Here is a 27,707-nt window from a genome sequence, read left to right as displayed (position 1 = left end):
AGCTCCTCAGGGTCTGATGTGGTGTCTTTAACGTGGGCTCTGGGCAGAAATCGCAGTCATGCAACACAGCTACGTGATGGGCTGGGGCGGGATCCCTGCTCCCCAGTGATGAGTGGCAGGACAAGAGGGAAGGGGCTGGAGCTGAGGCAGAACTGTTTCCCTGAGAGGGGTGTCAGCCCTGTGCCAGGCTGCCCAGGGAGCTGGGGCAGTGCCCAGCCCTGGAGGGATCCCAAAGCCCTGGGCTGAGGTGCTGAGGCTGTGGCTCAGTGCTGGCTGTGGCAGGGGGAGCTCAGGGCTGGGCTCCAGCAGCTTCAGGGGCTTCTCCAGCCCAAATGATTCTGTGATTCAGACTATCAGAGCCACAAACTCTCTGCCCAGCCCTGGAGGGATCCCAAAGCCCTGGGGCTGAGGTGCTGAGGGCTGTGGCTCAGTGGTGGCCATGTTGGACTCCAGCAGCTTTCCCAACCCAAAGCACTCTGTGATTCCATGCTTGGAACCTCCTGGGACAAGGTCCCACAGCCCCCAGTCAGAGCCCAGTCACACACACAGCTCCTTCATCTCATGAGCCCCTCAGCAGCATTGTGCCCACTGCCTGCAGCTGGTGGCCTCTGGTTGGCTCAGGGCAGGGGTGGGATGCAGGGGGTGAGGGATGGGCACTGCCCCAGCACAGGGGGCTCAGGGGTGGGATGCAGGGGGTGAGGGATGGGCACATCGCCAGCACAAGTGACAGGACAAGAGGAAACAGCCTTAAGTTTCCCCAGGGGAGGTTGCTGTGGCTCAGGGATGGATAGAGCTGTGGCTCAGGGGTGGATAGAGCTGTGGCTCAGGGATGGATAGAGCTGTGGCTCAGGGATGGATAGAGCTGTGGCTCAGGGGTAGAGCTGTGGCTCAGGGATGGATAGAGCTGTGGCTCAGGGGTGGATAGAGCTGTGGCTCAGGGGTAGAGCTGTGGCTCAGGGATGGATAGAGCTGTGGCTCAGGGGTGGATAGAGCTGTGGCTCAGGGGTAGAGCTGTGGCTCAGGGATGGATAGAGCTGTGGCTCAGGGATGGATAGAGCTGTGGCTCAGGGGTAGAGCTGTGGCTCAGGGATGGATAGAGCTGTGGCTCAGGGGTGGATAGAGCTGTGGCTCAGGGGTAGAGCTGTGGCTCAGGGATGGATAGAGCTGTGGCTCAGGGATGGATAGAGCTGTGGCTCAGGGGTGGATAGAGCTGTGGCTCAGGGGTAGAGCTGTGGCTCAGGGGTAGAGCTGTGGCTCAGGGGTAGATAGAGCTGTGGCTCAGGGATGGATAGAGCTGTGGCTCAGGGGTGGATAGAGCTGTGGCTCAGGGATGGATAGAGCTGTGGCTCAGGGGTAGATAGAGCTGTGGCTCAGGGGTGGATAGAGCTGTGGCTCAGGGGTGGATAGAGCTGTGGCTCAGGGGTAGAGCTGTGGCTCAGGATGCCTGCTGGGAGTGTCCTTTATTCCTTTGCTTTTGCTTCAGTTACTTGCTTTGTGTAGCACGTTGGAGCTTCAGCTTTCAGTCTTGTTCCTCTGCACAGTCACAGACTCTCAAGGGCTGGAAGGGACCTGGGAAGCTCACCCAGTGCAACCCCCTGCCAGAGCAGCAGCACCTAGAGCAGGGCACACAGGAACTCACCCAGCTGGGTTGGGATGTCTGTAGAGAAGGAGCCTCCACAGCCCATCTGCCAGGGCTCCCTCACCTCACACTGAAGTTGTTCCTCATTGTTCCTTTGGAGCCAGTTTCTGTGTGTTAGTGTGTTCTAACCTTGGCCTGCTGCCACTGTTTCCCTCAGTTGTTTCCTGCTGTGCATGAAGGACGACAGCATTGAAGGCATCTATGACACCCTCAAGCAGTGTGCCCTCATCTCCAAGTCTGCTGGGGGCATCGGCCTCGCCGTCAGCTGCATCCGCGCCACGGGCAGCTACATTGCTGGGGTGAGTGAGCTGCTGCCAGCACAGAGCAGCCTCTGGAGCCCTTGTTGCCAAATCCCTGCTGCTTCTACCAAGTCAGTTTGAACACAAGCAGCCAGCCTGGCTCAGTGGTCCCTCCCCTTGCAGGCAGAAAGGCTGGTTTTGCTGGGTGTCTGGTGTTCCTCACAGAGGTCTTTCCAAGGAGAGGATCTTATTCCACCAGCAGTCCCAGCTTATGTCTGCATGGGCAGCCCAGGAGTGTGCTCCCTCAGCAGTTACCCCTCTCCTTTTTGTGTCTGACTGCCCCAGGTCACCTGTGGCTCTGTAAGCTCTGCAAGCCTCCAGGCTACCCAGGGCAGAGGAAGGAAGGCAGCAGATGCACTGTCTCAGCTCTGGGACCAGGGTCTGACCTGCTGCTCCCCTGCTTAAAATAAAGGCAGGGGAAGGGGCTACAGAGTAACTGCTTGTGGTCAGTACAGAGCTTTCAGCACACAGCCTTCAGCCTCAGTGTTGCAGGCTGCTGGAAGGCAGGCAGGAGGTGCAGCCCCATCTCCTGAGGAGGCTGCTGTTGAGTGTGGATGGTTTTCCTGTGCCTCTGCAGACAAACGGGAACTCCAACGGGCTCGTCCCGATGCTGAGGGTCTACAACAACACTGCCCGCTACGTGGACCAGGGTGGAAACAAGGTACTGGCTGTCAGCTGGAGGGGAAGCCACAGTGCCAGGGTGTGGGGGCTGGGAAGGGCCTGGAGAGATCATCCAGTGCACCCCCCCTGCTCCAGCAGGGTCACAGGGAGAGGTAACGGGCCTGGGGTCACAGGGAGAGGTTCCACCTCTGAAGGATTGGCCCAGTGACATCAGTGAGCTCGAGGAATTCGTTGTAGGTGACAAGGGCTCAGAACAGGGCGCTTCCCCCACACTGCTTGTTGCTACCCTGCTGCTGCCCTGGCCCTCTGCACTGCATCTTGCAGGAGTCCTGTGTGTGCTGAGTGACGTGCAGAGCCTCTGGCACTGCTTATTAGGCACTCCTTGAATGCCCTCTAGTGACTGTGGAAGCCCTCATTGCTCCTTCACACCCACCCAGTCCGTGGAGGCAGGACAAAATCAGTCCATCTGAGACCTGCCAAGCTCCTGCTTGCACAGAGATGGCTTTTTGGTACTCAGTGATTTGTTGCTGGGGATCTGTTGCCCAGTTCCAAGAGGCAGATTGCAGTTCCCTTGAGGAGACTATAACTCAGCTCTGGTTAGTGTAGGGTGCTGTGCACACTCAGGAGCGCTGCAGGAGGCCTTCAAGGGCAATTTGTTCTGACTTTGGCTTATCTTTTATGTATCAGAGACCTGGGGCTTTTGCCATCTACCTGGAGCCGTGGCATTTGGACATCTTTGAGTTCCTTGACTTAAAGAAGAACACAGGCAAGGAGGAGCAGAGAGCCAGAGACCTTTTCTTTGCCCTCTGGATTCCTGACCTCTTCATGAAGCGAGTTGAAACCAACCAGGTAAGAGGCTGAGCTGGTGCAGAAGAGGTCTGCTGATGGAGAAAGGGAGTGACCAGCCCTGGGATGGAGCTGGTGAGGGGTCACAGAGCTGCTCTCCAGCAGCACAGGGGCTCCCTGAGTGAGCTGCTGCCCCTTCTTTGAGAGCTGTGCAGGTAGAGAATGGAGAACTGCAGTGGGATACCTCAGTGCTTAATGTTGCAGCCCATGACTGTTGTGCTAAACTTTCCCCCTGGAGCTTCCTTCAGAGCATCAGGATCTCTGCAGTGAGCTGACCTTTGTATGGCTGCTTGGATTTGCTTCGAAACAGGTTCTGTCTTGGGAACCAGTCTCATTTGGGGACTGAGATCATGCAGCTTGGCCATCAGTATTGACATGGTGACACAGTTTGGAAGGCACAGCTGGCCCCTGGTGTTTGGGGAGGTGGCACCTTGCTGTGTACAGCAGGCTCTGCTGGGGAGGCTGGATGCTTTTCCTTGCCAGCCTGCCTCAAAATGCTCCCTGAATCTTCTCTTTCCTTCCTACAGGACTGGTCCTTAATGTGTCCAAACGAGTGTCCTGGCCTAGATGATGTTTGGGGAGAGGACTTTGAGAAGCTATATGAGAGGTATGGAGAGTGAACAGACCTTTAAAGTGCTCCCAGAACTGGCCTCGGGGTGTCTGGGAGCCAGGCACAGCTTTGTGGTGTTGGCTTCCAAGTGGTCAGTGACTTCTGCTCTCAGGCTGATGAAAGGACAAAGATGAGCAATGTCAGGTTACTGTTTGTTTGCTTCAAGCTGTGGCCTGCTCAGGATGGGGCTGTGCATGAACAATCAGCCAAGAAGGCCAAGGGCAGCCTGGCTGGGCTCAGCACTGGGGTGGCAGCAGGAGCAGGGCAGGGATTGTGCCCCTGCAGCTCCAGGGCTGTGTCAGTGCTGGGCCCCTCACTCACTGCCACAGGGACACTGAGGGGCTGCAGCTCCAGGGCTGTGTCAGTGCTGGGCCCCTCACTCACTGCCACAGGGACACTGAGGGGCTGCAGCTCCAGGGCTGTGTCAGTGCTGGGTCCCTCACTCACTGCCACAGGGACACTGAGGGGCTGCAGCGTGGCCAGAGCCGGGCACAGAGCTGGGGAAGGGGCTGGAGCACAAGGGGCTGGGGAGGGGCTGAGGGAATGGGGGTGTTGAGCCTGGAGAAGAGGAGCCTGAGGGGACACAGCAGCACTCTCTGACACTCCCTCACAGCAGCCTGCAGGGAGCTGGGTGTGAGCTCAATCTCTGCTCCTGAGCTACAAGTGACAGGACAAGAGGGAATGGCTTTAAGCTGCCCCAGGGGAGGTTGAGAATCCCCTTGAGATGGGGTTTGAAGGGCCCTGCAGAGCTGCTGCAGCCCCAGCCCCTGCTCCAGCAGCTTCCCCTGGCTCAGGAGGCACAGGAACACAGCCTGGGCCAGGGCTCCCTCACCCTTACAGATTAGATTGAAGATTGGAAGCAACTTCTTTAGGGAGAGGGGTGTCAGCCCTGTGCCAGGCTGCCCAGGGAGCTGGGGCAGTGCCCAGCCCTGCAGGGATCCCAAAGCCCTGGGGTGAGGTGCTGAGGGCTCAGTGGTGGCTGTGGCAGGGTGAGCTCAGGGCTGGGCTCCAGCAGCTCCAGGGGCTTTGCCAGCCTCAGCAGCTCTGGGATTCTGATCCTATGATGGCTGTAGCTTGTTAAAGGGAGGTTCTGCAGTGGTCCCTGCTTAAAGCAGTCGATGGCTTTGTTTGGAGCTCCCTGTGGGACGTTCTGGGGAGAGCTTTCCACTCCCTTTGAGCAAGGACAGTTTTGGCAGCCTGTGTCCAGCCTCTCTGTGCTAGCTCAGGGCTCACACTGTGGGGCAGTGAATGGGGCCTGGGCTGCCTGGGAGCCTGCTGCTTGGCACAGGTGATTGTCCCCCCTGCTGCCCGTGGGGAGCCCGGGAATCGCTCAGCACCTCGTGCCCTGTTGCAGTTACGAGCGGCAGGGCCGTGCCCGCCGGGTGGTGAAGGCCCAGCAGCTCTGGTACGCCATCATCGAGTCCCAGACCGAGACTGGCACCCCCTACATGCTCTACAAAGACTCCTGCAACAGGAAGAGCAACCAGCAGAACCTGGGGACCATCAAATGCAGCAACCTGTGCACGGAGATCGTGGAGTACACCAGCAAGGATGAGGTGGGTGCAGGCTGCCAGTGCTCCCTGGCAGCGTCTGGGACGGGCCTGGCTGCTGCTTGGGAAGGGGAACAGGGAGCTGAGAGGATTCTGGGCATGTTGAGAGCACTTGCAGCTCATCTGCTGACCCTGTGTGTGGGTTTCCCCTCCCTCCCAACTGCCATGGAGGATGCAGTGTAAGACAAGATCCCCATCGAAGGGGAGCTCTGAGAGCTTTGGCTGGCTGGAAGCTGATGTCAGCCCCTCCTCAGCTCAGGGTTTAGTGAACCCATGTCCCTCGTACAGCCACAGTTGCACTTCAGTAACAGATCCACCTGAGCCCCCTGTGTGCTCTCCCTGACTCCCCTGTGTGCCGCTTCTCCCTGAGCCCCCTGTGTGCTTCTCCCTGAGCCCCCTGTGTGCTGCTTCTCCCTGAGCCCCCTGTGTGCTCTCCCTGACTCCCCTGTGTGCTGCTTCTCCCTCAGCCCCCCGTGTGCTGCTTCTCCCTGAGCCCCCTGTGTGCTGCTTCTCCCTGAGCCCCCTGTGTGCTGCTTCCCCCTGAGCCCCCTGTGTGCTGCTTCTCCCTGAGCCCCCTGTGTGCTCTCCCTGAGCCCCCCATGTGCTGCTTCCCCCTGAGCCCCTTGTGTGCTGCTTCCCCCTGAGCCCCTTGTGTGCTGCTGCCCCTGAGCCCCCTGTGTGCTCTCCCTGAGCCCCCTGTGTGCTCTCCCTGAGCCCCCTGTGTTCCTCCAGCACACCCTGGCAAGGCAGAAATGGTTAGGCCTGGCTGGTGTGGGGCTGCCTTGCAGTCAGCAGTGCTGAGCAGGTCAGGGAGAGGAGCTCTCATGCTGCTACTGATGTCTGTAAAGCTTTTTGGGTTGTTGTTCCCTGTTTTACAACCTGTGAGGGAGGAGGGAAATGAGAAGTGCCCGTGTGCAGCCCTGGAGGGGGCTTGTTTCTTTCTTCTCCTGTGCAGTTTGCATTCAGTGGGTGTGTTTTGCCCCTTTTGACTGTGTGCTCCCCACTGCAGGTTGCAGTCTGTAATCTGGCCTCCATAGCCCTCAACATGTACGTCACTGCAGAGCACACCTACGACTTCCAGAAGCTGGCTGCAGTCACCAAAGTCATCGTCAGGAACCTCAACAAGATCATTGATATCAACTACTACCCTGTGCCAGAGGTGAGGGCTGGGCTGGGCTGGGCTGAGTTGAGTTGAGCTGGGCTGAGTTGACTTGAGTTGAGTTGAGTTGAGCTGGGCTGAGTTGAGTTGAGCTGGGCTGAGTTGAGTTGAGTTGAGCTGGGCTGAGTTGAGTTGAGCTGAGCTGGGCTGGGCTGAGCTGAGCTGGGCTGTGCTGAGCTGAGCTGGGCTGTGCTGAGCTGAGCTGGGCTGTGCTGAGTTGAGCTATGCTGTGCTGGACTGTGCTGGGCTGTGCTGAGTTGAGTTGAGCTGAGCTGGGCTGTGCTGGACGGAGCTGGGCTGTGCTGGACTGAGCTGAGCTGTACTGAATTGAGCTGGACTGTGCTGGACTGTGCTGAGCTGGACTGAGCTGAGCTGGACTGAGCTGTGCTGATTTGTGCTGTGCTGAGTTGAGCTGGGCTGTGCTGAGCTGGGCTGGGCTGTGCTGTGCTGGACTGTGCTGGACCAGGCTGGGCTGAGCTGAGCTGGGCTGTGCTGGGCTGAGCTGAGCTGAGTTGGACTGTGCTGGGATGGGCTGGGCAGTGCTGAGTTGGATTGTGCTGGGCTGGACTGTGCTGCTGACAAAGGCCCCTGGTGCAGCCATCCCTGGGCAGAAGGAATCAGTGAGGGGTTTTGCAGGCCTGTTGTGGCACACACAGGGAGCTCTGCTGGCTGCTGCTGTGCAAGTGGGACTCGTGGTTAGGGGTGTCTTCAGCTCCAACCCAGAACAGTTGCTCAGGGGAGCAGCTGGGGTTGGTGTCAGTGCAGCACAGAACTGCAGGGGAACGGAGGGAAGAGTCCTGCAAAGCTCCCAAAGAGATCACCAAGGGTGCTGCAGGGTGCTTGGGCTGCTTGCAGCAGGGACAGTGGGGAGGAGGCTGGGGAGGAATGAGAGCAGCAGGGATTGCTGCAGTGCAGGAGCAAGGGCAGGCAGCAGGGCTGGGGGAGGAGGGAGTGAGCAAGGAGCCCAGGTGTGACGCCAGGGCTGACAGGGACCAGTCTGCAATGACTTCATGCACCTGCCCTGCTTCTGGTGTGTGTTTATCCCTGAGTGCTGGGTGCTCCCTTTCCCATCCTGGCTCCCTCTGTGTGTCAGGGGGAGCAGCTGCAGTCAGTGCTTGCTGCTGGCAGGCTGCCCTGGCTCCTCAGATCCCTGCCCTGCCACGGAGGGCTTGTGGCTGCAGCATGGACAGACCATCACACGAAGGCCATGGCAGGGATGAGACGGCCTCAGAGGCGCTTCCAGCCCTGCTCTGGGATTCTGTGCAGCTCTGCTGAGGGTCACTGTTCCATCTGGGCAGGCTGTTTGCTGAGGCTGACTGTTGTCTGCGAGGCTGACTGGTGTCCCTGAGGCTGACTGGTGTGGTGTCCCTGAGGCTGACTGGTGTCTCTCTGCAGCCTGTTCTCTGAGGCTGACTGTTGTCTGTGCAGGCTGACTGTTGTCTCCGTGCAGGCTGCTGTGTGTGGGGCTGACTGTTGTCTCCGTGCAGGCTGTTCTGACTGTTGTCTGTGTGCAGGCTGCTGTGTGCAGGCTGTTCTGACTGTTGTTTCCGTGCAGGCTGCTGTGTGTGGGGCCGACTGTTGTCTCCGTGCAGGCTGTTCTGACTGTTGTCTCTGCAGGCTGTTGTCTGTGAGGCTGACTGTTGCCTGTGTGCAGGCTGTTGTCTGTGAGGCTGACTGTTGTCTCTGCAGGCTGTTCTGACTGTTGTCTCTGCAGGCTGTTGTCTGTGAGGCTGACTGTTGTCTCTGCAGGCTGTTCTGACTGTTGTCTCTGCAGGCTGTTGTGTGTGAGGCTGACTGTTGTCTCTGCAGGCTGTTGTGTGTGAGGCTGGCTGTTGTCTCTGCAGGCTGTTGTGTGTGAGGCTGGCTGTTGTCTCTGCAGGCTGTTCTGACTGTTGTCTCTGCAGGCTGTTGTGTGTGAGGCTGACTGTTGTCTCTGCAGGCTGTTGTGTGTGAGGCTGACTGTTGTCTCTGCAGGCTGTTGTCTGTGAGGCTGACTGTTGTCTCTGCAGGCTGTTCTGACTGTTGTCTCTGCAGGCTGTTGTCTGTGAGGCTGACTGTTGTCTCTGCAGGCTGTTGTGTGTGAGGCTGACTGTTGTCTCTGCAGGCTGTTCTGACTGTTGTCTCTGCAGGCTGTTGTGTGTGAGGCTGACTGTTGTCTCTGCAGGCTGTTGTGTGTGAGGCTGGCTGTTGTCTCTGCAGGCTGTTGTGTGTGAGGCTGGCTGTTGTCTCTGCAGGCTGTTCTGACTGTTGTCTCTGCAGGCTGTTGTGTGTGAGGCTGACTGTTGTCTCTGCAGGCTGTTGTGTGTGAGGCTGACTGTTGTCTCTGCAGGCTGTTCTGACTGTTGTCTCTGCAGGCTGTTGTGTGTGAGGCTGGCTGTTGTCTCTGCAGGCTGTTCTGACTGTTGTCTCTGCAGGCTGTTGTGTGTGAGGCTGGCTGTTGTCTCTGCAGGCTGTTGTGTGTGAGGCTGGCTGTTGTCTCTGCAGGCTGTTCTGACTGTTGTCTCTGCAGGCTGTTGTGTGTGAGGCTGGCTGTTGTCTCTGCAGGCTGTTGTGTGTGAGGCTGGCTGTTGTCTCTGCAGGCTGTTGTGTGTGAGGCTGACTGTTGTCTCTGCAGGCTGTTGTGTGTGAGGCTGGCTGTTGTCTCTGCAGGCTGTTGTGTGTGAGGCTGGCTGTTGTCTCTGCAGGCTGTTGTGTGTGAGGCTGACTGTTGTCTCTGCAGGCTGTTGTCTGTGAGGCTGACTGTTGTCTCTGCAGGCTGTTGTCTGTGAGGCTGACTGTTGTCTCTGCAGGCTGTTCTGACTGTTGTCTCTGCAGGCTGTTGTGTGTGAGGCTGACTGTTGTCTCTGCAGGCTGTTGTCTGTGAGGCTGACTGTTGTCTCTGCAGGCTGTTCTGACTGTTGTCTCTGCAGGCTGTTGTCTGTGAGGCTGGCTGTTGTCTCTGCAGGCTGTTCTGACTGTTGTCTCTGCAGGCTGTTGTGTGTGAGGCTGACTGTTGTCTCTGCAGGCTGTTCTGACTGTTGTCTCTGCAGGCTGTTGTGTGTGAGGCTGACTGTTGTCTCTGCAGGCTGTTGTGTGTGAGGCTGGCTGTTGTCTCTGCAGGCTGTTGTGTGTGAGGCTGGCTGTTGTCTCTGCAGGCTGTTCTGACTGTTGTCTCTGCAGGCTGTTGTGTGTGAGGCTGACTGTTGTCTCTGCAGGCTGTTGTGTGTGAGGCTGACTGTTGTCTCTGCAGGCTGTTCTGACTGTTGTCTCTGCAGGCTGTTGTGTGTGAGGCTGACTGTTGTCTCTGCAGGCTGTTGTGTGTGAGGCTGACTGTTGTCTCTGCAGGCTGTTCTGACTGTTGTCTCTGCAGGCTGTTGTGTGTGAGGCTGACTGTTGTCTCTGCAGGCTGTTGTGTGTGAGGCTGACTGTTGTCTCTGCAGGCTGTTCTGACTGTTGTCTCTGCAGGCTGTTGTGTGTGAGGCTGGCTGTTGTCTCTGCAGGCTGTTGTGTGTGAGGCTGGCTGTTGTCTCTGCAGGCTGTTGTGTGTGAGGCTGGCTGTTGTCTCTGCAGGCTGTTGTGTGTGAGGCTGGCTGTTGTCTCTGCAGGCTGTTGTGTGTGAGGCTGGCTGTTGTCTCTGCAGGCTGTTCTGACTGTTGTCTCTGCAGGCTGTTGTGTGTGAGGCTGACTGTTGTCTCTGCAGGCTGTTCTGACTGTTGTCTCTGCAGGCTGTTGTGTGTGAGGCTGACTGTTGTCTCTGCAGGCTGTTGTGTGAGGCTGACTGTTGTCTCTGCAGGCTGTTGTCTGTGAGGCTGACTGTTGTCTCTGCAGGCTGTTCTGACTGTTGTCTCTGCAGGCTGTTGTGTGTGAGGCTGACTGTTGTCTCTGCAGGCTGTTGTGTGTGAGGCTGACTGTTGTCTCTGCAGGCTGTTCTGACTGTTGTCTCTGCAGGCTGTTGTGTGTGAGGCTGGCTGTTGTCTCTGCAGGCTGTTCTGACTGTTGTCTCTGCAGGCTGTTGTGTGTGAGGCTGACTGTTGTCTCTGCAGGCTGTTGTGTGTGAGGCTGGCTGTTGTCTCTGCAGGCTGTTCTGACTGTTGTCTCTGCAGGCTGTTGTGTGTGAGGCTGGCTGTTGTCTCTGCAGGCTGTTGTGTGTGAGGCTGACTGTTGTCTCTGCAGGCTGTTCTGACTGTTGTCTCTGCAGGCTGTTGTGTGTGAGGCTGACTGTTGTCTCTGCAGGCTGTTCTGACTGTTGTCTCTGCAGGCTGTTGTGTGTGAGGCTGACTGTTGTCTCTGCAGGCTGTTGTGTGTGAGGCTGGCTGTTGTCTCTGCAGGCTGTTGTGTGTGAGGCTGGCTGTTGTCTCTGCAGGCTGTTCTGACTGTTGTCTCTGCAGGCTGTTGTGTGTGAGGCTGACTGTTGTCTCTGCAGGCTGTTGTGTGTGAGGCTGACTGTTGTCTCTGCAGGCTGTTGTCTGTGAGGCTGACTGTTGTCTCTGCAGGCTGTTCTGACTGTTGTCTCTGCAGGCTGTTGTGTGTGAGGCTGACTGTTGTCTCTGCAGGCTGTTCTGACTGTTGTCTCTGCAGGCTGTTGTGTGTGAGGCTGGCTGTTGTCTCTGCAGGCTGTTCTGACTGTTGTCTCTGCAGGCTGTTGTGTGTGAGGCTGGCTGTTGTCTCTGCAGGCTGTTCTGACTGTTGTCTCTGCAGGCTGTTGTGTGTGAGGCTGACTGTTGTCTCTGCAGGCTGTTGTGTGTGAGGCTGGCTGTTGTCTCTGCAGGCTGTTCTGACTGTTGTCTCTGCAGGCTGTTGTGTGTGAGGCTGACTGTTGTCTCTGCAGGCTGTTGTCTGTGAGGCTGACTGTTGTCTCTGCAGGCTGTTCTGACTGTTGTCTCTGCAGGCTGTTGTGTGTGAGGCTGACTGTTGTCTCTGCAGGCTGTTCTGACTGTTGTCTCTGCAGGCTGTTGTGTGTGAGGCTGGCTGTTGTCTCTGCAGGCTGTTCTGACTGTTGTCTCTGCAGGCTGTTGTGTGTGAGGCTGACTGTTGTCTCTGCAGGCTGTTGTGTGTGAGGCTGGCTGTTGTCTCTGCAGGCTGTTCTGACTGTTGTCTCTGCAGGCTGTTGTGTGTGAGGCTGACTGTTGTCTCTGCAGGCTGTTGTGTGTGAGGCTGGCTGTTGTCTCTGCAGGCTGTTGTGTGTGAGGCTGACTGTTGTCTCTGCAGGCTGTTGTGTGTGAGGCTGGCTGTTGTCTCTGCAGGCTGTTGTGTGTGAGGCTGACTGTTGTCTCTGCAGGCTGTTGTGTGTGAGGCTGACTGTTGTCTCTGCAGGCTGTTCTGACTGTTGTCTCTGCAGGCTGTTGTGTGTGAGGCTGGCTGTTGTCTCTGCAGGCTGTTGTGTGTGAGGCTGGCTGTTGTCTCTGCAGGCTGTTCTGACTGTTGTCTCTGCAGGCTGTTGTGTGTGAGGCTGGCTGTTGTCTCTGCAGGCTGTTCTGACTGTTGTCTCTGCAGGCTGTTGTGTGTGAGGCTGACTGTTGTCTCTGCAGGCTGTTGTGTGTGAGGCTGGCTGTTGTCTCTGCAGGCTGAGCGCTCCAACAGGCGGCACCGGCCCATCGGCATCGGCGTGCAGGGCCTGGCCGACGCCTTCATCCTGCTGCGCCTCCCGTTCGAGAGCCCCCAGGCCCAGCGCCTCAACCAGCAGATCTTCGAGACCATCTACTACGGGGCTCTGGAAGCCAGCTGCGAGCTGGCCCGCGAGCAGGGCCCCTACGACAGCTACCAGGGCTCTCCCGTCAGCCGGGGGGTGAGTGGCAGCGCCTGCCCCGGGCTCTGAGCGGCTCACTGCTGCCAGCGCCCTGTGCCGAGGGTCCTGCAGCGCAGCCGGGGCCGCCCCAGCCCTCCCCTCCACTGGGCTGCTGAGCTGAGCTGCTGAGCTGGGCTGCTGAGCTGAGCTGGGTGGCTGAGAGCAGTAGGAGGAAAAGGCTCAGGCTGTGCTGGCCCTGGCCTGGCCTCTGGTGCAGCTGCAGCACGGAGCCCGTGTTGGGGTGACAGGAGCTTTGCTGGGGAAGGGCTGCGGGGAGGAGAAACAGGTCGGTTTGCAGGGTGGAGGAAAGGGGGGTTGGCAGCTGCCTCAACAGGAGGCAGCAGCGTGCCCAGGGGGGCAAGAAGCAAAGGGCAGCCTGGCTGGGATCAGCTCTGGGGTGGCAGCAGGGTGAAGGGATTGATGATGCCCTGTGCTCAGTGCTGGGGAGGCCTCACTTCAAAGCCTGTGCTCAGGGCTGGGCCCCTCAGTGCAAGACACACAGAGCCGGGCACAGAGCTGGGGAAGGGGCTGGAGCACAAGGGGCTGGGGAGGGGCTGAGGGAATGGGGGTGTTGAGCCTGGAGAAGAGGAGCCTGAGGGGACACAGCAGCACTCTCTGACACTCCCTCACAAGAGGCTGTGGATCAAGGTCTCCTCTCCCCAGTAATGAACAGGACAAGAGGAAAGGGGCTGGAGCTGCCCCAGGGGAGGCTGAGGCTGGAGCTGAGGCAGAACTGTTTCCCTGAGAGGGGTGTGAGCCCCTGTGCCAGGCTGCCCAGGGAGCTGGGGCAGTGCCCAGCCCTGGAGGGATCCCAAAGCCCTGGGGTGAGGTGCTGAGGGCTGTGGCTCAGTGCTGGCTGTGGCAGGGTGAGCTCAGGGCTGGGCTCCAGCAGCTCCAGGGGCTTTTCCCCCTTGTGTGCCTGTGTGATTGCAAGTGCCTGTGTGACCTGACCCATCCCTGTGCTGTTCAGATCCTTCAGTACGACATGTGGAACGTCACCCCGTCTGATCTGTGGGACTGGAAGGCTCTGAAGGAGAAGATTGCCAAGTGAGCAGCTTTGCACAGTTTGTATTCCCTGCAGAGCACGTTTGGTGTGTTCTGGCTGCACAGACCCACAGACAGGCTGCAGGTGCACAGCTGGTGCTGTGGGACTGTCCCCAGCCCTTGCCCTGGCAGAGCTTTCAGGCTGTTCTGTGGATCCTTTTCCCTCTCTGCTCTCCTCATGGCAAGAGGTTGAACTGGATGATCTCTAACCTCCAACTCCTACCATTCTATGGTTCCTTTCCCTCCCCCCTTCCTTTCCCTTCTCTTTTCCCTCCTACAAGGCAGAGCCCCCCCCAGACCCTGCTGAGCTGAGCTGCTCCTAGCCCTGGTGCCTCAGCAGAGTGGATGGTGCTCCTGCTCAGCAGATGCAGTGCTGAGGCAGTGTCAGCAGGGCTGGGGAAGGCTTTCCCTGCTGACAGGGAGAGGCAGCTGGGCCTTGGCAGGCAGGAGCTGGGTAGTGACTGTGCTGAGGCCACTCAGTGTGTGCCTCTGGTTCTTCAACTCCTTTCTGCCTCGTGTGGAGAGGTCTCAGGCTCCTCATGGGCTGCTCCTGCTTTTGCCTGAGTGCTGTGGAGCTCTGGAGTTCCTGGCAGACAGTTGTTCATCTGTTCACCCTTCCTCATGGCTGGATTTGGGACAGCCTCTGGTTAAAGACTGAAACAGCAAAGGCTTCAGTCGTGGAGCCACATTGGCCCCAGCACAGGTTCAGGGAACCCTGGGAGCTGAGAGCTCCTCCCACTGGCCCTCTCTGCAGACACTGTATGAACCCTGCTGCTCTTGGGGTGTTTTCTGTGTCTTGTCTGCCCCAGCTGCAGCTTTGTGACTCCTGTTGTTGCAGGTATGGTGTGAGGAACAGCCTCCTCCTGTCTCCCATGCCAACGGCTTCCACTGCTCAGATCCTGGGCAACAACGAGTCCATCGAGCCCTACACCAGCAACATCTACACACGCAGAGTCCTCTCAGGGGAGTTCCAGGTAGGTGAGGCAGCTCTGGGAAACAGCTTTGCTCTTTGCATGCCTTTGGTGGCTTCCACTGCTCAGGCAGCCAGGAGGGAGGCTGCCCCCAGCTTACTGAGCTGCTGCTGTCGAAGGCTGGAGGAGCTGAAGGGGACACCTGACCAAACAACGGCCTTGTGTGTCCCACCAGTCATCTTGGAATGGCCACAGTTGTAAACAAGTGCTGCTTTTGGCTGCCAGAAAGCTTTGTGGAGGCCTCAGGGTGGCCTGCAGCAGTGACTGCTGAAGGAGTGGTAGTGAGGGGAGTTACTGAGGGGCTGAGAGCATGGTGCTGCTGCTTGGCACAGGCCTGAGGAGAGAGCTGCCAGGGGAGCACCCAGCTGAGCTGAGGGGCCATGGAGAAGCTTCACAGATGCAGGTAGAAAAGACTGTGGGACAGTTTGAGTTCTGGAGGCTGGACTTGGCAAGGAGACCCTTAGGTGAGACAAGGGGAAAGTGTGACTGTTAGGGAGGTCTTGTCCCCTCAGCACTGCTGGGGGAAGCACCTCACCCCCTCCTGCCTGCAGGACCTGATGGGCACACGTGGGGAGGCCAGGACAGCAGCTTTATTAACCTACAGGGCCCCCAGCCCCAGCAAGCAAAACATCACTGTTGTTTATTCCCACATTAACACTCTGCACCTATTTTGCTCTTTCCCCTTCTGCCCTTGGTCTTGGTGATTGTTTGCACCATTATTTTATACCTCAGGTCATGGTCTGTGGTAAACCAAGTCCCTCCTCTCTCACACCCTTGTGCAAGGGGGTTCCACACACTCCTGTGTCTCATCTGTAGCAGCCCAGAACTCCTGCTCCTGTGGCTGTGCTGCCTGTGGAGCCCCTGGTTGGTGTCAGCCACCTCCAAACCTGTGTGTGCCCCCTGTGAGAGGGGGCTGTGTGCCCCCAGGCAGCTCAGAGAGTGGCTGGGCCCTTCATTCCTTGGCCTTTGCCCCTTACAGGTTGTGAATCCTCATTTGTTGAAAGATCTCACAGAGAGGGGCCTGTGGAACGAGGAGATGAAAAACCAGATCATTGCCCACAATGGCTCCATCCAGGTAGGTGTGAGAGGGCAGGGGGGTGGTGTGAGAGGGCAGGGGGTGGTGTGAGAGGGCAGGGGGTGGTGTGGGGGCTCCTGCCAGCCTGGGGGCACAGCACACTGTGCCCTCCAGGTCTGTTTCACAGCACACTGTGCCCTCCAGCTCTGCTGCACAGCACACTGTGCCCTCCAGCTCTGCTGCACAGCACACTGTGCCCTCCAGCTCTGCTGCACAGCATGGTCTCAGCCTGGGGAGGAGCAGCTCTGATGTGTGGCCCTTCCATCCCAATCACGAGGGGCTGTGGCTGATCTGGGTGGTGATTTGCTCCTGCTGGAGCCTGCCCCTGCAAGACACAAAAGCCCAAAAGCTCCTGATTGTCCCTGCAGCAACCCCCCAGCCAGGCTGCTCAGCTGTGGGTTCCCTTTTATCATCAGGCTTATAAAGGGTGATGTAGCAGGAAGCAGGCTTGAGGCAGGAGCTGAGCACATGCCACCCTGCTCCAGAGAGAGCTGTAGGAGAGTGTGTGTGTGAGGACTCAGTGATGCTGAGGAGCTTGGGAGGCTGCTGTGGCTGTTGTGCTGGGGGTCAGGAGTGCTCAGGGAGCTGGGAGGGGGATGAGCTGCTGGGTTGCTTGGAGACCTCTCAGCTGTTCAGGGCAAGGCAGCAACTGTGTGTCTGCAAACAGCTTTTCCTCTCAAACTCCCCAGAAGAAGCTGTGCTGGGGCAGCAAGTTCAGCTTCTGTGCCCCTGGGTGCTTTTGCTGCTGGGACTCAGTGAGGGGGCTCAGCTGAAGTCTTGCTTCTGGTCAGGGTTGCTGAGGCCTCAGGGGTTGCTGGAGGATTTGGCTGTGAATAGGAGCATTTGAGCAGCCACTGGTTACACCACATTGTTCCTTCTAGAACATCCCTGAGATTCCTGAGGACTTGAAGCAGCTCTACAAGACAGTGTGGGAGATCTCCCAGAAAACTGTCCTGAAGATGGCAGCAGACAGAGGAGCTTTCATCGACCAGAGCCAGTCTCTCAACATCCACATCGCTGAACCCAACTATGGCAAACTCACCAGCATGCACTTCTATGGCTGGAAGCAGGTACAGGGGGCTCAGCAGGGCAGGGGACGTGGGGCTGAGCACTCCCTGCAAGGAGAAGCTGCTCTGGATGAGTCTCAGCAGGGTGAAGGGTGGTACAAGGGGAGTTCAGTGATAAAGCTGCAGCTGCTGTAGTGCTGCTCCCTGTAACCCTGGCTGCTACCAGATGTGACCAGGGCAGGGATTGTGCCCCTGTGCTGGGCCCTGGGGAGGCTGCAGCTCCAGGGCTGCTGCAGCTCCAGGGCTGTGTCAGTGCTGGGCCCTCACTCACTGCCACAGGGACACTGAGGGGCTGCAGCTGCAGGGCTGTGTCAGTGCTGGGCCCCTCACTCACTGCCACAGGGACACTGAGGGGCTGCAGCGTGGCCAGAGCCGGGCACAGAGCTGGGGAAGGGGCTGGAGCACAAGGGGCTGGGGAGGGGCTGAGGCAATGGGGGTGTTGAGGCTGGAGAAGAGGAGGCTGAGGGGACACAGCAGCACTCTCTGACACTCCCTCACAGCAGCCTGTGGCCAGGAGGCTCAGGCTCTGCTCCCCAGTAACAAGAGGGAAGGGGCTCAAGTTGTCCCAGGGGAGGTTGAGATTGGAGATTAGGGGGTCAGTCTCTGCTTCTGAGCTACAAAACAAGAGCAAAGGGGCTGGAGTTGGCCCAGGGGAGGTTGAGGCTGGAGCTGAGGCAGAACTGTTTCCCTCAGAGGGGTGTCAGCCCTGTGCCAGGCTGCCCAGGGAGCTGGGGTAGTGCCCAGCCCTGGAGGGATCCCAAAGCCCTGGGCTGAGGTGCTGAGGGCTGTGGGTCAGTGCTGGCTGTGGCAGGGTGAGCTCAGGGCTGGGCTCCAGCAGCTTCAGGGGCTTTCCCAGCCTCTGTGTCTCTGTGCTCATGAGGCTGGTGCCAGGGGTGTGGGATGAGGGAGTTTGTGTGTCACTCAGCAGACCCCCAGCTGCTCCCAGCTCTCAGACTGCTGCCTGTGCTTGCAGGGACTGAAGACTGGCATGTACTACCTGAGGACAAAGCCAGCTGCAAACCCCATCCAGTTCACCCTCAACAAGGAGAAGCTCCGGGAGCGGGAGAAGCCCTCCAAGGAGGAGGAAGAGAAGGAGAGGAACAAAGCAGCCATGGTGTGCTCCCTGGAGAACAGGGATGAGTGCATGATGTGTGGCTCCTAACAGGCCCCTCCTGCAGTGCCAGCAAAGCCATTCCACCTGGCACAGCCCTCCCAGGCAGCAGCTGGGGGAAGTGCAGGGTGCAGAGGCTGGCTGGGAGCGTGGCAGGAGGGCTGAGGGCAGTAGTGTAGTGTAGCTTCCCCATCCCCTGGGGGCTGCTGCAAAAGGCATGGATAGAAGTTTGTATCTTGCTTTAGTAGCTGGGCTTTCTGAAAACTGGGGTGCTCTTGCCTGGTCTGGCACACTGAGCCCCACAGGCAGGAGCTCTTGTGGCAGGCAGGGCGAGTGCTGGCACGGGCTGGCCTTCAGAGCACCCAGCTCTCCCGTGCTCATCCCTGCAGAGACAGCAGCAGTGCTGGCTCCTTTCTTTGCTGGGAGCTGTGCTGTGCCCTTGCTGTGTCTGCCATGGCACAGGAGCAGCTGAGGTTAACTTGGGAGAGCCAGGGGAGACCCTTCACCCCCTGTTTCCTGCCTTCCTCGTGCCCTCTGCCCTCTGCAAGGCTCCTCCAGGGAGCAGAGTGGTGCAGGGTGTGTTGCAACCTGGAGAGTTCCTCTGTCCACCCAGCCTGAGCCTTCCCCTCAGCCCCTGCTGGTCCCCTGCAGCTCTGAGCAGGGCCTGGTACAACTGCATTTCATTCTCTGCTTACCCACCAGCTCTGACTGATGGGTTTTCTGGGCCCAAGAGCCCTGCACTGCAGGTCCCAGCAAAGGTGACCACACATGGGGAGCTGCATCTTCCTAGGCCAGGCAGGTGGCTCCTCTCTGAGGAATGAGGCATCCTCCCTTCTCCATGTGCTTCCCTCCCCTCCCACACACCAGGGCTCCCCCAGCCAGCTCTGCAGTATTTATTGAACTGTACCACACAGCTGCCCCTCCAACCCCTCCTGACTCAATAAAGCCTGGCCTGTGGCAGCAGGGAGCCAGAGGAGCTCAGCAGCACTTGTGGCTCTGGCTTACACGTGGATGGCAGGAGCTGGAGGCCGGGGCCTTGTCTGTGAGCCCTGTGGCTCCTGCACACCCTGATCCCTCCCCAGAGCTGTCCCAGGGCTCTTGCTGTGCCTCAGGCTCCTCCACAGAGCCTGGAGCCTCCTGGGCCAGCCCTGCTCAGCTCTGCAGGGGTCTGTGCTGGTTTGAAGAGCTGGGCTCAAGGTGAACATGAGGAAGGGCTGAGGCAGTGCCTGGAGGGTGAGGAGGAGGAATGCTGAGCTCAGGGGCACGTGGGGCTGTCCCACAGGAGAGGCTGTGCCCTGGCCTCTTGCTTTTCAGTCCAGTGCTTGCTGTTTGCTCTGCTTCTGGTCTCATTTCTAAGGCATCACCCTGGGAAGGGGCTCCCTGCTGGAAGGGAAGAGCCTTGTGTCTAATCCCCACTCCTGGCAGCTGTGCAGTGCCACCAGAAAGATTCTGAGGGCACAGAAATCCTCGTTGAGTGAGCTGTGGGAAGCTGCTGCTGGGGGAGCAGAATCCCTCCTGTAGAAGCTGCTGCCCTCAGGGGCTGTGCTGTGGGATGGGGCAGAGTTCAGTGAGAACTGACTGTTGGGTATGTGGAGAGGCAGGGGCTGACCATGGCCCTGGGGAGCTGCTGAGACAGGGACAGAGCTGACTCCTGCCTCTGGCTGAGCAGCAGCAGCCACACACACACACTGGGAGTGTTGAGCTGTGCTGGGAGCTGAGGGGTCTGAGCCCAGTCCCACAGCAGGGCTGCCTCACACAGAGGTGGAAGCAAGCCCTGGGCAGCAGGTGAATGAGAAACTAATGGCATGTGAAGAGAGGAGAGTGTGTGTGTGTTGTACTGAGCAGAGAAGTGGGGAGGGGAGAGCACAGAGCTGGTGCCAGAGGGCAAAAGGTGTTTGTGAAGAGAGGCTTTGCTGGTCTCTGTGACTCCTGAAGGAAGGGTGAGGAGCTCAGCTGGCAGCATCCATAACTCACAGAGGGACTGGAAGAACTCAGGGGCACCTCAGCAACACTCACAAGCACCTAAAGGCTCCTGCAAGGTGCTGAAAGGCTCAGGAGCAAGTGCTTTGGTGCTGAGGGGAGGGAGCCCTGGCCCAGGCTGCCCAGGGAGGGTGTGGAGGCTCCTGCTCAGGAGGTTCCCAACCCCAGCTGGACACGTTCCTGTGCCCCCTGAGCCAGGGGCAGCTGCTGGAGCAGGGGCTGGGGCTGCAGCAGCTCTGCAGGGCCCTGCCAGCCCCAGCACTGGGGGACTCTGAGCACACACAACTGAGCAGGGCACGAGGCAGGGGGCAGCAGGGGGAAGCTGTGAAAGGAGGATGAGAACACCTCAGGGAAAGGCATCTGTGATGCACAAGCCATGGCCAGGGAGCACATCAGTGCTGTGTCCCAGTGCCTGCAGGGATGGGGCCTGTTCCCCAGATACACCACAGCAGCTGCATCTTCTGCATCACCAGACCCCCAGTGAGCAGCTCCTGCTGCTGGACCCACAGAGCAGAGACATCCCCTGGAGCTTGTGCCATGGGACAAGGCAGGAGAACACAGCCACCACTGAGCCACAGCCCTCAGCACCTCACCCCAGGGCTCTGGGATCCCTCCAGGGCTGGGCACTGCCCCAGCTCCCTGGGCAGCCTGGCACAGGGGCTGACACCCCTCTCAGGGACACAGTTCTGCCCCAACTCCAGCCTCAACCTCCCCTGGGACAACCTGAGCCTGTTTCCTCTGGCCACCCCAGGGCTGATCCCAGCCAGGCTGCTCTTGGCCTTCTTGCCCCCCTGGGCACGCTGCTGCCTCCTGCTCAGCCCCTGGCACCAACCCCCCCAGGCCCTTTCCCTGCAGCAGTTCCCAGCCCCTCTGCCCCAGCCTGGAGCTGCCTGGCCTTGGGGTGGCCCAAGGGCAGGATTTGGCCCTTGCCCTTGTCCAGCCTCATGCCATTGCCCTCAGCCCATGGCTCCAGCCTGCCCAGGGCCCTGTGCAGCCCCTCCTGCCCTCACACACACCCTCACACCCACCCAGCTGCAGCCTGGCTGCTGCCCTCCATCCCTCACCCAGCTCCCTGCTTGGCTGCTCAGGGCCACGTTGTGCCCCAGCTCTGCTCTGCAGGGGCTGCCCTGTCACCTGCAGTCCCTGGGGTCTGCTCCTTCTTGGCCCTGGGTTTAACTCTGTGCCTTGTTTCGTGCTCAGCTCAGCTGTGGGAGCTGTAAGAGCTCTGGCTCTGCAGCCTCTCCCCTTTGCCTCCGGGTGCCTGGGAGCCGATGCCTGTTGGTGTGCAGCCCTGTGTGGGGAGCTCCCGAGCTGCAGCAGCACAGGAGGCAGCACAGGAGGCAGCACACTCCTCTTGCCCCCCTCAAGCTTCTCTCATCTCCCCAGTCACAGGTTTCCCTGTCTGGTTCCTTGCTGCAGGGACTGTCCTGTGCCCGTTGTGCACAGGCTGCTGAGGGCTGGCAGGAGGAACCCAGAGCAGCCCTGGCTGGCTCCCCACAGCTCCACGGAGCTCCACAGGCATTGGCACTGGCCCAGGGGCAGCTCCTGCCTCCTCCTCCAGCCCCTCCAGAGCCTGGCCTGGGCTTGGTTTCATAGCACCAGCCTGTCTCAGGAGGGTGCAGCAGTGCTGGGAGCTCCTGCTGCTGGACACCGTGCAGCTGGCTCAGCTCCTGCTCCCTGTGCAAAGCCCATCCCTGCAGGGCAGCCAGCCCACGGGGGCTTCACACCCCCAGGCTCTCCCTCATCTCAGCCTGGCTTCCCCTGCCCAGCACCAGGGAGAGGCTGGGAGGCTGGGAGGAGGGGGCTTGAGGGGTTTGTAGTGAGCTGAAGCGAGGTATCAGCTGGGACAGGCACAGGCTGTGAGGGGGCTTCAGCAGCCCAGGGGGATGGGGCACAGGCTGTGAGGGGGCTTCAGCAGCCCAGGGGATGGGGCACAGGCTGTGAGGGGGCTTCAGCAGCCCAGGGGATGGGGCACAGGCTGTGAGGGGGCTTCAGCAGCCCAGGGGGATGGGGCACAGGCTGTGAGGGGGCTTCAGCAGCCCAGGGGATGGGGCACAGGCTGTGAGGGGGCTTCAGCAGCCCAGGGGATGGGGCACAGGCTGTGAGGGGGCTTCAGCAGCCCAGGGGACAGGCACAGGCTGTGAGGGGGCTTCAGCAGCCCAGGGGATGGGGCACAGGCTGTGAGGGGGCTTCAGCAGCCCAGGGGGATGGGGCACAGGCTGTGAGGGGGCTTCAGCAGCCCAGGAGGATGGGGCACAGCAGCAGTGAGGTGCTCCCAGAGCAGAACAGAGGTGTGTCCTCCCCTCCCAGCAGAGCTGCTCATTGCAGTTCCTGACACAGTGTCTGGGGGACCCCAGGTTTTGGCAGGACTCAGGCAGTGTCAGTCCCTGGAGCTCAGCTCTGGGTCTGTGCAGCATCGACCCAGGAAGGGTCATTTTAAACACGGGGCAGTGCCCAGGGCAGGTTGGCTGGGGCTGGGAGCAGCCCTGGCTGGGGAAGGTGTCTCTGCCCACGGCTGGGGGCTGGAATGAGATGAGCTCCAGGGTTCCTTCCACCACAAACCATCCTGTGGTTGTGTGATGCTGTGGTCAGGAGGCTGCAGGGAGCTGGGGGTTGCTCTCTGCTCCCCAGGACAGGAGGAAAGGGGCTGGAGCTGCCCCAGGGGAGGTTGAGGCTGGAGCTGAGGCAGAACTGTTTCCCTGAGAGGGGTGTCAGCCCTGTGCCAGGCTGCCCAGGGAGCTGGGGCAGTGCACAGCCCTGGAGGGATCCCTGGGGCTGAGGGCACCCAGAGCTCTGAAACTGGGCAGGTGGTGGGGCCAGGGATTGGCCAAGGGGGTCAGGGTAGTGCAGGGGGTGCTGGGGAGGGTGGCAGGGGGTGTCAGGGGGTGCTGGCTGTGCAGGAGATGTCAGGGGTTGTCAGTGGAGTGTTGGGTTTCTGGCTGTGCAGGGGGTGTCCAGGGGGTGCTGGCTGTGCAGGAGATGTCAAGGGTGTCAGGGTGTCAGTGGGGTGTCAGGGGGTGCTGGGGGTGCATGGGGTGTTGGGGTGCAGAGGGTGTCAGGGGGTGCAGGGTATGTCAGGGAGTGCAGGGGGTGTCAGGGTGTCAGTGGGGTGTCAAGGGGGTGCTGGCTGTTCAGGGAGTGTCAGGGGGTGCAGGGATTGTCAGGGGGTGCTGGCTGTTCAGGGGGTGCAGGGGTTGTCAGGGGGTGCAGGGGTTGTCAGGGGGTGCTGGCTGTTCAGGGGGTGCAGGGGGTGTCCAGGGGGGACAGGGGGTGCTGGCTGTTCAGGGGGTGCAGGGGTTGTCAGGGGGTGCAGGCTGTTCAGGGGGTGCTGGCTGTTCAGGGGGTGCAGGGCTGGTGCAGCCCGGGGCTGGCGATGCTCCCCGTGTCCAGGAGGTGCCTCCCGTGCTCCACGTTCGTGCCCGGAGCGCTGGGCAGAGGCTGGAGCCGGTTCCTCTGCCGGGTCCCGCTCAGCACAGCCCCAGCCCCGCTCAGCCCGCAGCCAGGACCGGCCACAGCGTGCACAGAGCTGCTGGAGACGGGCCCGGCCCGGTTCTGCACCCAGGCTCTGTCCCAGCCCGGTTCTGCACCCAGGCTCTGTCCCGGGCCAGTTCTGCACCCAGGCTCTGTCCCAGCCCAGTTCTGCACCCAGGCTCTGTCCCGGGCCGGTTCTGCACCCAGGCTCTGTCCCAGGCCAGTTCTGCACCCAGGCTCTGTCCCAGCCCGGTTCTGCACCCAGGCTCTGTCCCAGCCCGGTTCTGCACCCAGGCTCTGTCCCAGCCCAGTTCTGCACCCAGGCTCTGTCCCGGCCCGGTTCTGCACCCAGGCTCTGTCCCAGGCCAATTCCGCACCCAGGCTCTGTCCCAGGCCACTGCCACACCAGCCCCATCCCCTGGGCGTGGGTTGTGTGGCCAGTGACAGGAGGCAGGAGCATCCCTCTGAGCTGTCTCTGGTTTGTTTAGGCTGGAAAGGGGGAGGGAAGGCTGGGGGGAACCTCAGCAGCACTCAGAAGTACCTGAAGGGTGGGTGGGAGAGGCTGGGGCTGGTGCTTGGTGTGTGGGGGCCAGTGGCAGGACAAGGGCAGAGGCTGGGACACAACAAGTGCCCCTGGCCCAGGAGGAGCAAGTGCTTTGGTGCTGAGGGGAGGGAGCCCTGGCCCAGGCTGCCCAGGGAGGGTGTGGAGGCTCCTGCTCAGGAGGTTCCCAACCCCAGCTGGACACGTTCCTGTGCCCCCTGAGCCAGGGGCAGCTGCTGGAGCAGGGGCTGGGGCTGGATGAGCTCTGCAGGGCCCTCACAGCCCCAGCTCTGTGGGACTCTCAGGGCTCCAACAAGCCAAAGTTAAAAGCAGCTGCACTTCGGGTCTTGTTTTCAAGACACAAGGTCAATTAGTGCTAATGAGCTGGATGGTAATTACAGCACTGGGCTGCTACAGCCCCAGGCTCATCCCCCTCTCCCATCGCCCCGGGGCTGGGTGTCCAGAGGCCAATTAGCACCAATTAGCACCAGTTAGCAGCAATTAGCTCGTTTGCAGCTGCTGGTGTTTGGTTGGGGCTGTGGCAGCAGCTCTGACTGTCCTGTCCCCAACCCTGTGCAGGAGCCCTGCAGGGGGGCACCGCTGGGACCCCTCTGTCCCCTTTGCAGAGGGAGGTCCCTGTCCCTGGGGACCCCCCAAGCCCAGTCCTGGTGCTCAGAGGGTGGGTTTCCCTCAGCACCCCGTGCTCAGGGCTCGGTGCAGCTCCCCATGGTCCTTGGGGCAGCTGCCTGGGCTGAGGAGCAGCAGCCAAAGCTTCCCAAGGGCTGTAAGAATCGGAGCCAGCCTCTCCCAGAGGCAGCTCCAGGGCTGGGGGGGTCCCAGCTGAGCCACCCCAAAGCCAGCACTCACAGGGTTAAAGTGCTGCTTGCTTTGGCCACTCCACCTGAAGCAGAGGTTAAAGATCAGCAGGGCAGTCACAGCTGAGAGCTGGAAGTGCCCCCAGGCTGCTCCCTCAGCCTGCTGCAGCCCCTGCTGTTGCTCCTGGCTGCTGGGGAGGGTAAACAAGGGAAAGGGGCCCTTCCCCAGGGTCATGGCTGGAGCAGGGGAAAATCACCCCCTGGACAGAGCTGAGGTGACAGGGACAGCCCCGGGGTGCAGTGGGGGGTCTGTGCTGCTGTCCCTGGGGCTGCAGCATGGCCAGAGCCGGGCACAGAGCTGGGGAAGGGGCTGGAGCACAAGGGGCTGGGCAGGGGCTGAGGGAATGGGGGTGCTGAGGCTGGAGAAGAGGAGCCTGAGGGGACACAGCAGCACTCTCTGACACTCCCTCACAGCAGCCTGTGCCTGGGGAGGTTGGTCTCTGCTCCTGAGCTCCAAGTGACAGGACAAGAGGGAAGGGGCTGGAGTTGCCCCAGGGGAGGTTGAGGTTGGAGGGTCAGTCTCTGCTCCTGAGCTCCAAAACAAGAGGGAAGGGGCTGGAGTTGGAGCAAGAGGGCTGAAGGAGCAAGAGCCTGGAGACAGAGGCTGCAGGGTGAGGCTGGGGAAGGGGCTGGAGCACAAGGGGCTGAGGGAATGGGGGTGTTGAGGCTGGAGAAGAGGAGCCTGAGGGGACACAGCAGCACCCTCTGACACTCCCTCACAGCAGCCTGCAGGGAGCTGGGGGTTCATCTCTTATCCCAAGTGACAAGAGGAAAGGGGCTGGAGCTGCCCCAGGTGAGGCTGAGGCTGGAGCTGAGGCAGAACTGTTTCCCTGAGAGGGGTGTCAGCCCTGTGCCAGGCTGCCCAGGGAGCTGGGGCAGTGCCCAGCCCTGGAGGGATCCCAAAGCCCTGGGGTGAGGTGCTGAGGGCTGTGGCTCAGTGCTGGCTGTGGCAGGGTGAGCTCAGGGCTGGGCTCCAGCAGCTCCAGGGGCTTCTCCAGCCTCAACCATCGTGGGAACCTGTGATTCTACATCTAACCAGAGAGTGCAGGGAGGCTGGAGCCCAGCTCATCTCAGGGCTGCCCCATGTCAGTGGCTCTGGACCAAGTTCCCACAGTCTGGAGGGGTTTTTTTCCCCTTTGGGTATTTTTTGGTAGCTCAGCTGAAAGCTGCAGGGTGTGAGGCTGGGCACAGGGTGTGTGAGGCTGAGCACAGGGGGTGTGTGAGGCTGGGCACAGGGTGTGTGAGGCTGGGCACAGGGTGTGTGTGAGGCTGGGCACAGGGGGTGTGAGGCTGGGCACAGGGTGTGTGTGAGGCTGGGCACGGTGTGTGTGTGCTGGGCAGAGGGGTCCTTGTGCCATCATCCAGACCTCCTGAGCATCTCTGCCCATGGGATGGGTCAGGCTGAGCCCCACCTGTGGCTTCTGTTGCAGCTCAGGTTTGAGGCTTCGGCTGGCTCTGGCTGCAGAGAGCAGGGAGCAGAGGCAGAAGGGATTGCATTTACCTTCCCTGTGCAGCATTGCATTTACCTTCCCTGTGCAGGGCTGCATTTACCTTCCCTGTGCAGGGCTGCATTTACCTTCCCTGTGCAGGGCTGCATTTACCTTCCCTGTGCAGCATTGCATTTACCTTCCCTGTGCAGCATTGCATTTACCTTCCCTGTGCAGGGTTGCATTTACCTTCCCTGTGCAGCATTGCATTTACCTTCCCTGTGCAGGGTTGCATTTACCTTCCCTGTGCAGGGCTGCATTTACCTTCCCTGTGCAGGGCTGCATTTACCTTCCCTGTGCAGCATTGCATTTACCTTCCCTGTGCAGGGTTGCATTTACCTTCCCTGTGCAGGGCTGCATTTACCTTCCTTGTGCAGGGCTGCATTTACCTTCCCTGTGCAGGGCTGCATTTACCTTCCCTGTGCAGGGTTGCATTTACCTTCCCTGTGCAGGGCTGCATTTACCTTCCCTGTGTAGGGCTGCATTTACCTTCCCTGTGCAGCATTGCATTTACCTTCCCTGTGCAGGGTTGCATTTACCTTCCCTGTGCAGGGCTGCATTTACCTTCCTTGTGCAGGGCTGCATTTACCTTCCCTGTGCAGGGCTGCATTTACCTTCCCTGTGCAGCGTTGCATTTACCTTCCCTGTGCAGCATTGCATTTACCTTCCCTGTGCAGGGCTGCATTTACCTTCCCTGTGCAGGGCTGCATTTACCTTCCCTGTGCAGCACTGCATTTACCTTCCCTGTGCAGGGTTGCATTTACCTTCCCTGTGCAGCGTTGCATTTACCTTCCCTGTGCAGCGTTGCATTTACCTTCCCTGTGCAGCATTGCATTTACCTTCCCTGTGCAGCATTGCATTTACCTTCCCTGTGCAGGGCTGCATTTACCTTCCCTGTGCAGGGCTGCATTTACCTTCCCTGTGCAGCATTGCATTTACCTTCCCTGTGCAGGGTTGCATTTACCTTCCCTGTGCAGCGTTGCATTTACCTTCCCTGTGCAGCGTTGCATTTACCTTCCCTGTGCAGGGTTGCATTTACCTTCCCTGTGCAGGGCTGCATTTACCTTCCCTGTGCAGCATTGCATTTACCTTCCCTGTGCAGGGTTGCATTTACCTTCCTTGTGCAGGGCTGCATTTACCTTCCCTGTGCAGCATTGCATTTACCTTCCCTGTGCAGCGTTGCATTTACCTTCCCTGTGCAGGGTTGCATTTACCTTCCCTGTGCAGCATTGCATTTACCTTCCCTGTGCAGCATTGCATTTACCTTCCCTGTGCAGGGCTGCATTTACCTTCCCTGTGCAGGGTTGCATTTACCTTCCCTGTGCAGGGCTGCATTTACCTTCCCTGTGCAGGGCTGCATTTACCTTCCCTGTGCAGCATTGCATTTACCTTCCCTGTGCAGGGTTGCATTTACCTTCCCTGTGCAGCATTGCATTTACCTTCCCTGTGCAGGGCTGCATTTACCTTCCCTGTGCAGGGCTGCATTTACCTTCCCTGTGCAGGGTTGCATTTACCTTCCCTGTGCAGCATTGCATTTACCTTCCCTGTGCAGCATTGCATTTACCTTCCCTGTGCAGGGCTGCATTTACCTTCCCTG

At 59.7% G+C, this 27,707-nt stretch overlaps 1 protein-coding gene across 1 annotated transcript in view; it reads left to right on the top strand.

Moving 5' to 3' along the window:
- The window catches only part of RRM1 (ribonucleotide reductase catalytic subunit M1), a 29,305-nt gene extending 10,568 nt beyond the window's left edge, over positions 1-18,737 (top strand). Inside the window, exons 8-19 of the mRNA XM_061990039.1 lie at positions 1,797-1,938; positions 2,516-2,599; positions 3,247-3,408; positions 3,933-4,012; positions 5,370-5,571; positions 6,575-6,724; positions 12,267-12,488; positions 13,459-13,535; positions 14,371-14,506; positions 15,483-15,578; positions 16,460-16,648; positions 17,619-18,737. Of these exons, the coding sequence (XP_061846023.1) occupies positions 1,797-1,938; positions 2,516-2,599; positions 3,247-3,408; positions 3,933-4,012; positions 5,370-5,571; positions 6,575-6,724; positions 12,267-12,488; positions 13,459-13,535; positions 14,371-14,506; positions 15,483-15,578; positions 16,460-16,648; positions 17,619-17,807 (1,729 nt within the window). The 3' untranslated portion in view covers positions 17,808-18,737. The remainder of the gene's footprint in view (positions 1-1,796; positions 1,939-2,515; positions 2,600-3,246; positions 3,409-3,932; positions 4,013-5,369; positions 5,572-6,574; positions 6,725-12,266; positions 12,489-13,458; positions 13,536-14,370; positions 14,507-15,482; positions 15,579-16,459; positions 16,649-17,618) is intronic.
- The last annotated feature ends 8,970 nt before the right edge of the window (positions 18,738-27,707 follow it).

This window comes from Colius striatus, chromosome 1 (genome assembly GCF_028858725.1).
Source record: "Colius striatus isolate bColStr4 chromosome 1, bColStr4.1.hap1, whole genome shotgun sequence".
NCBI lineage: Eukaryota > Metazoa > Chordata > Aves > Coliiformes > Coliidae > Colius > Colius striatus.
This window is presented reverse-complemented; position numbering and strand designations above follow the sequence as displayed.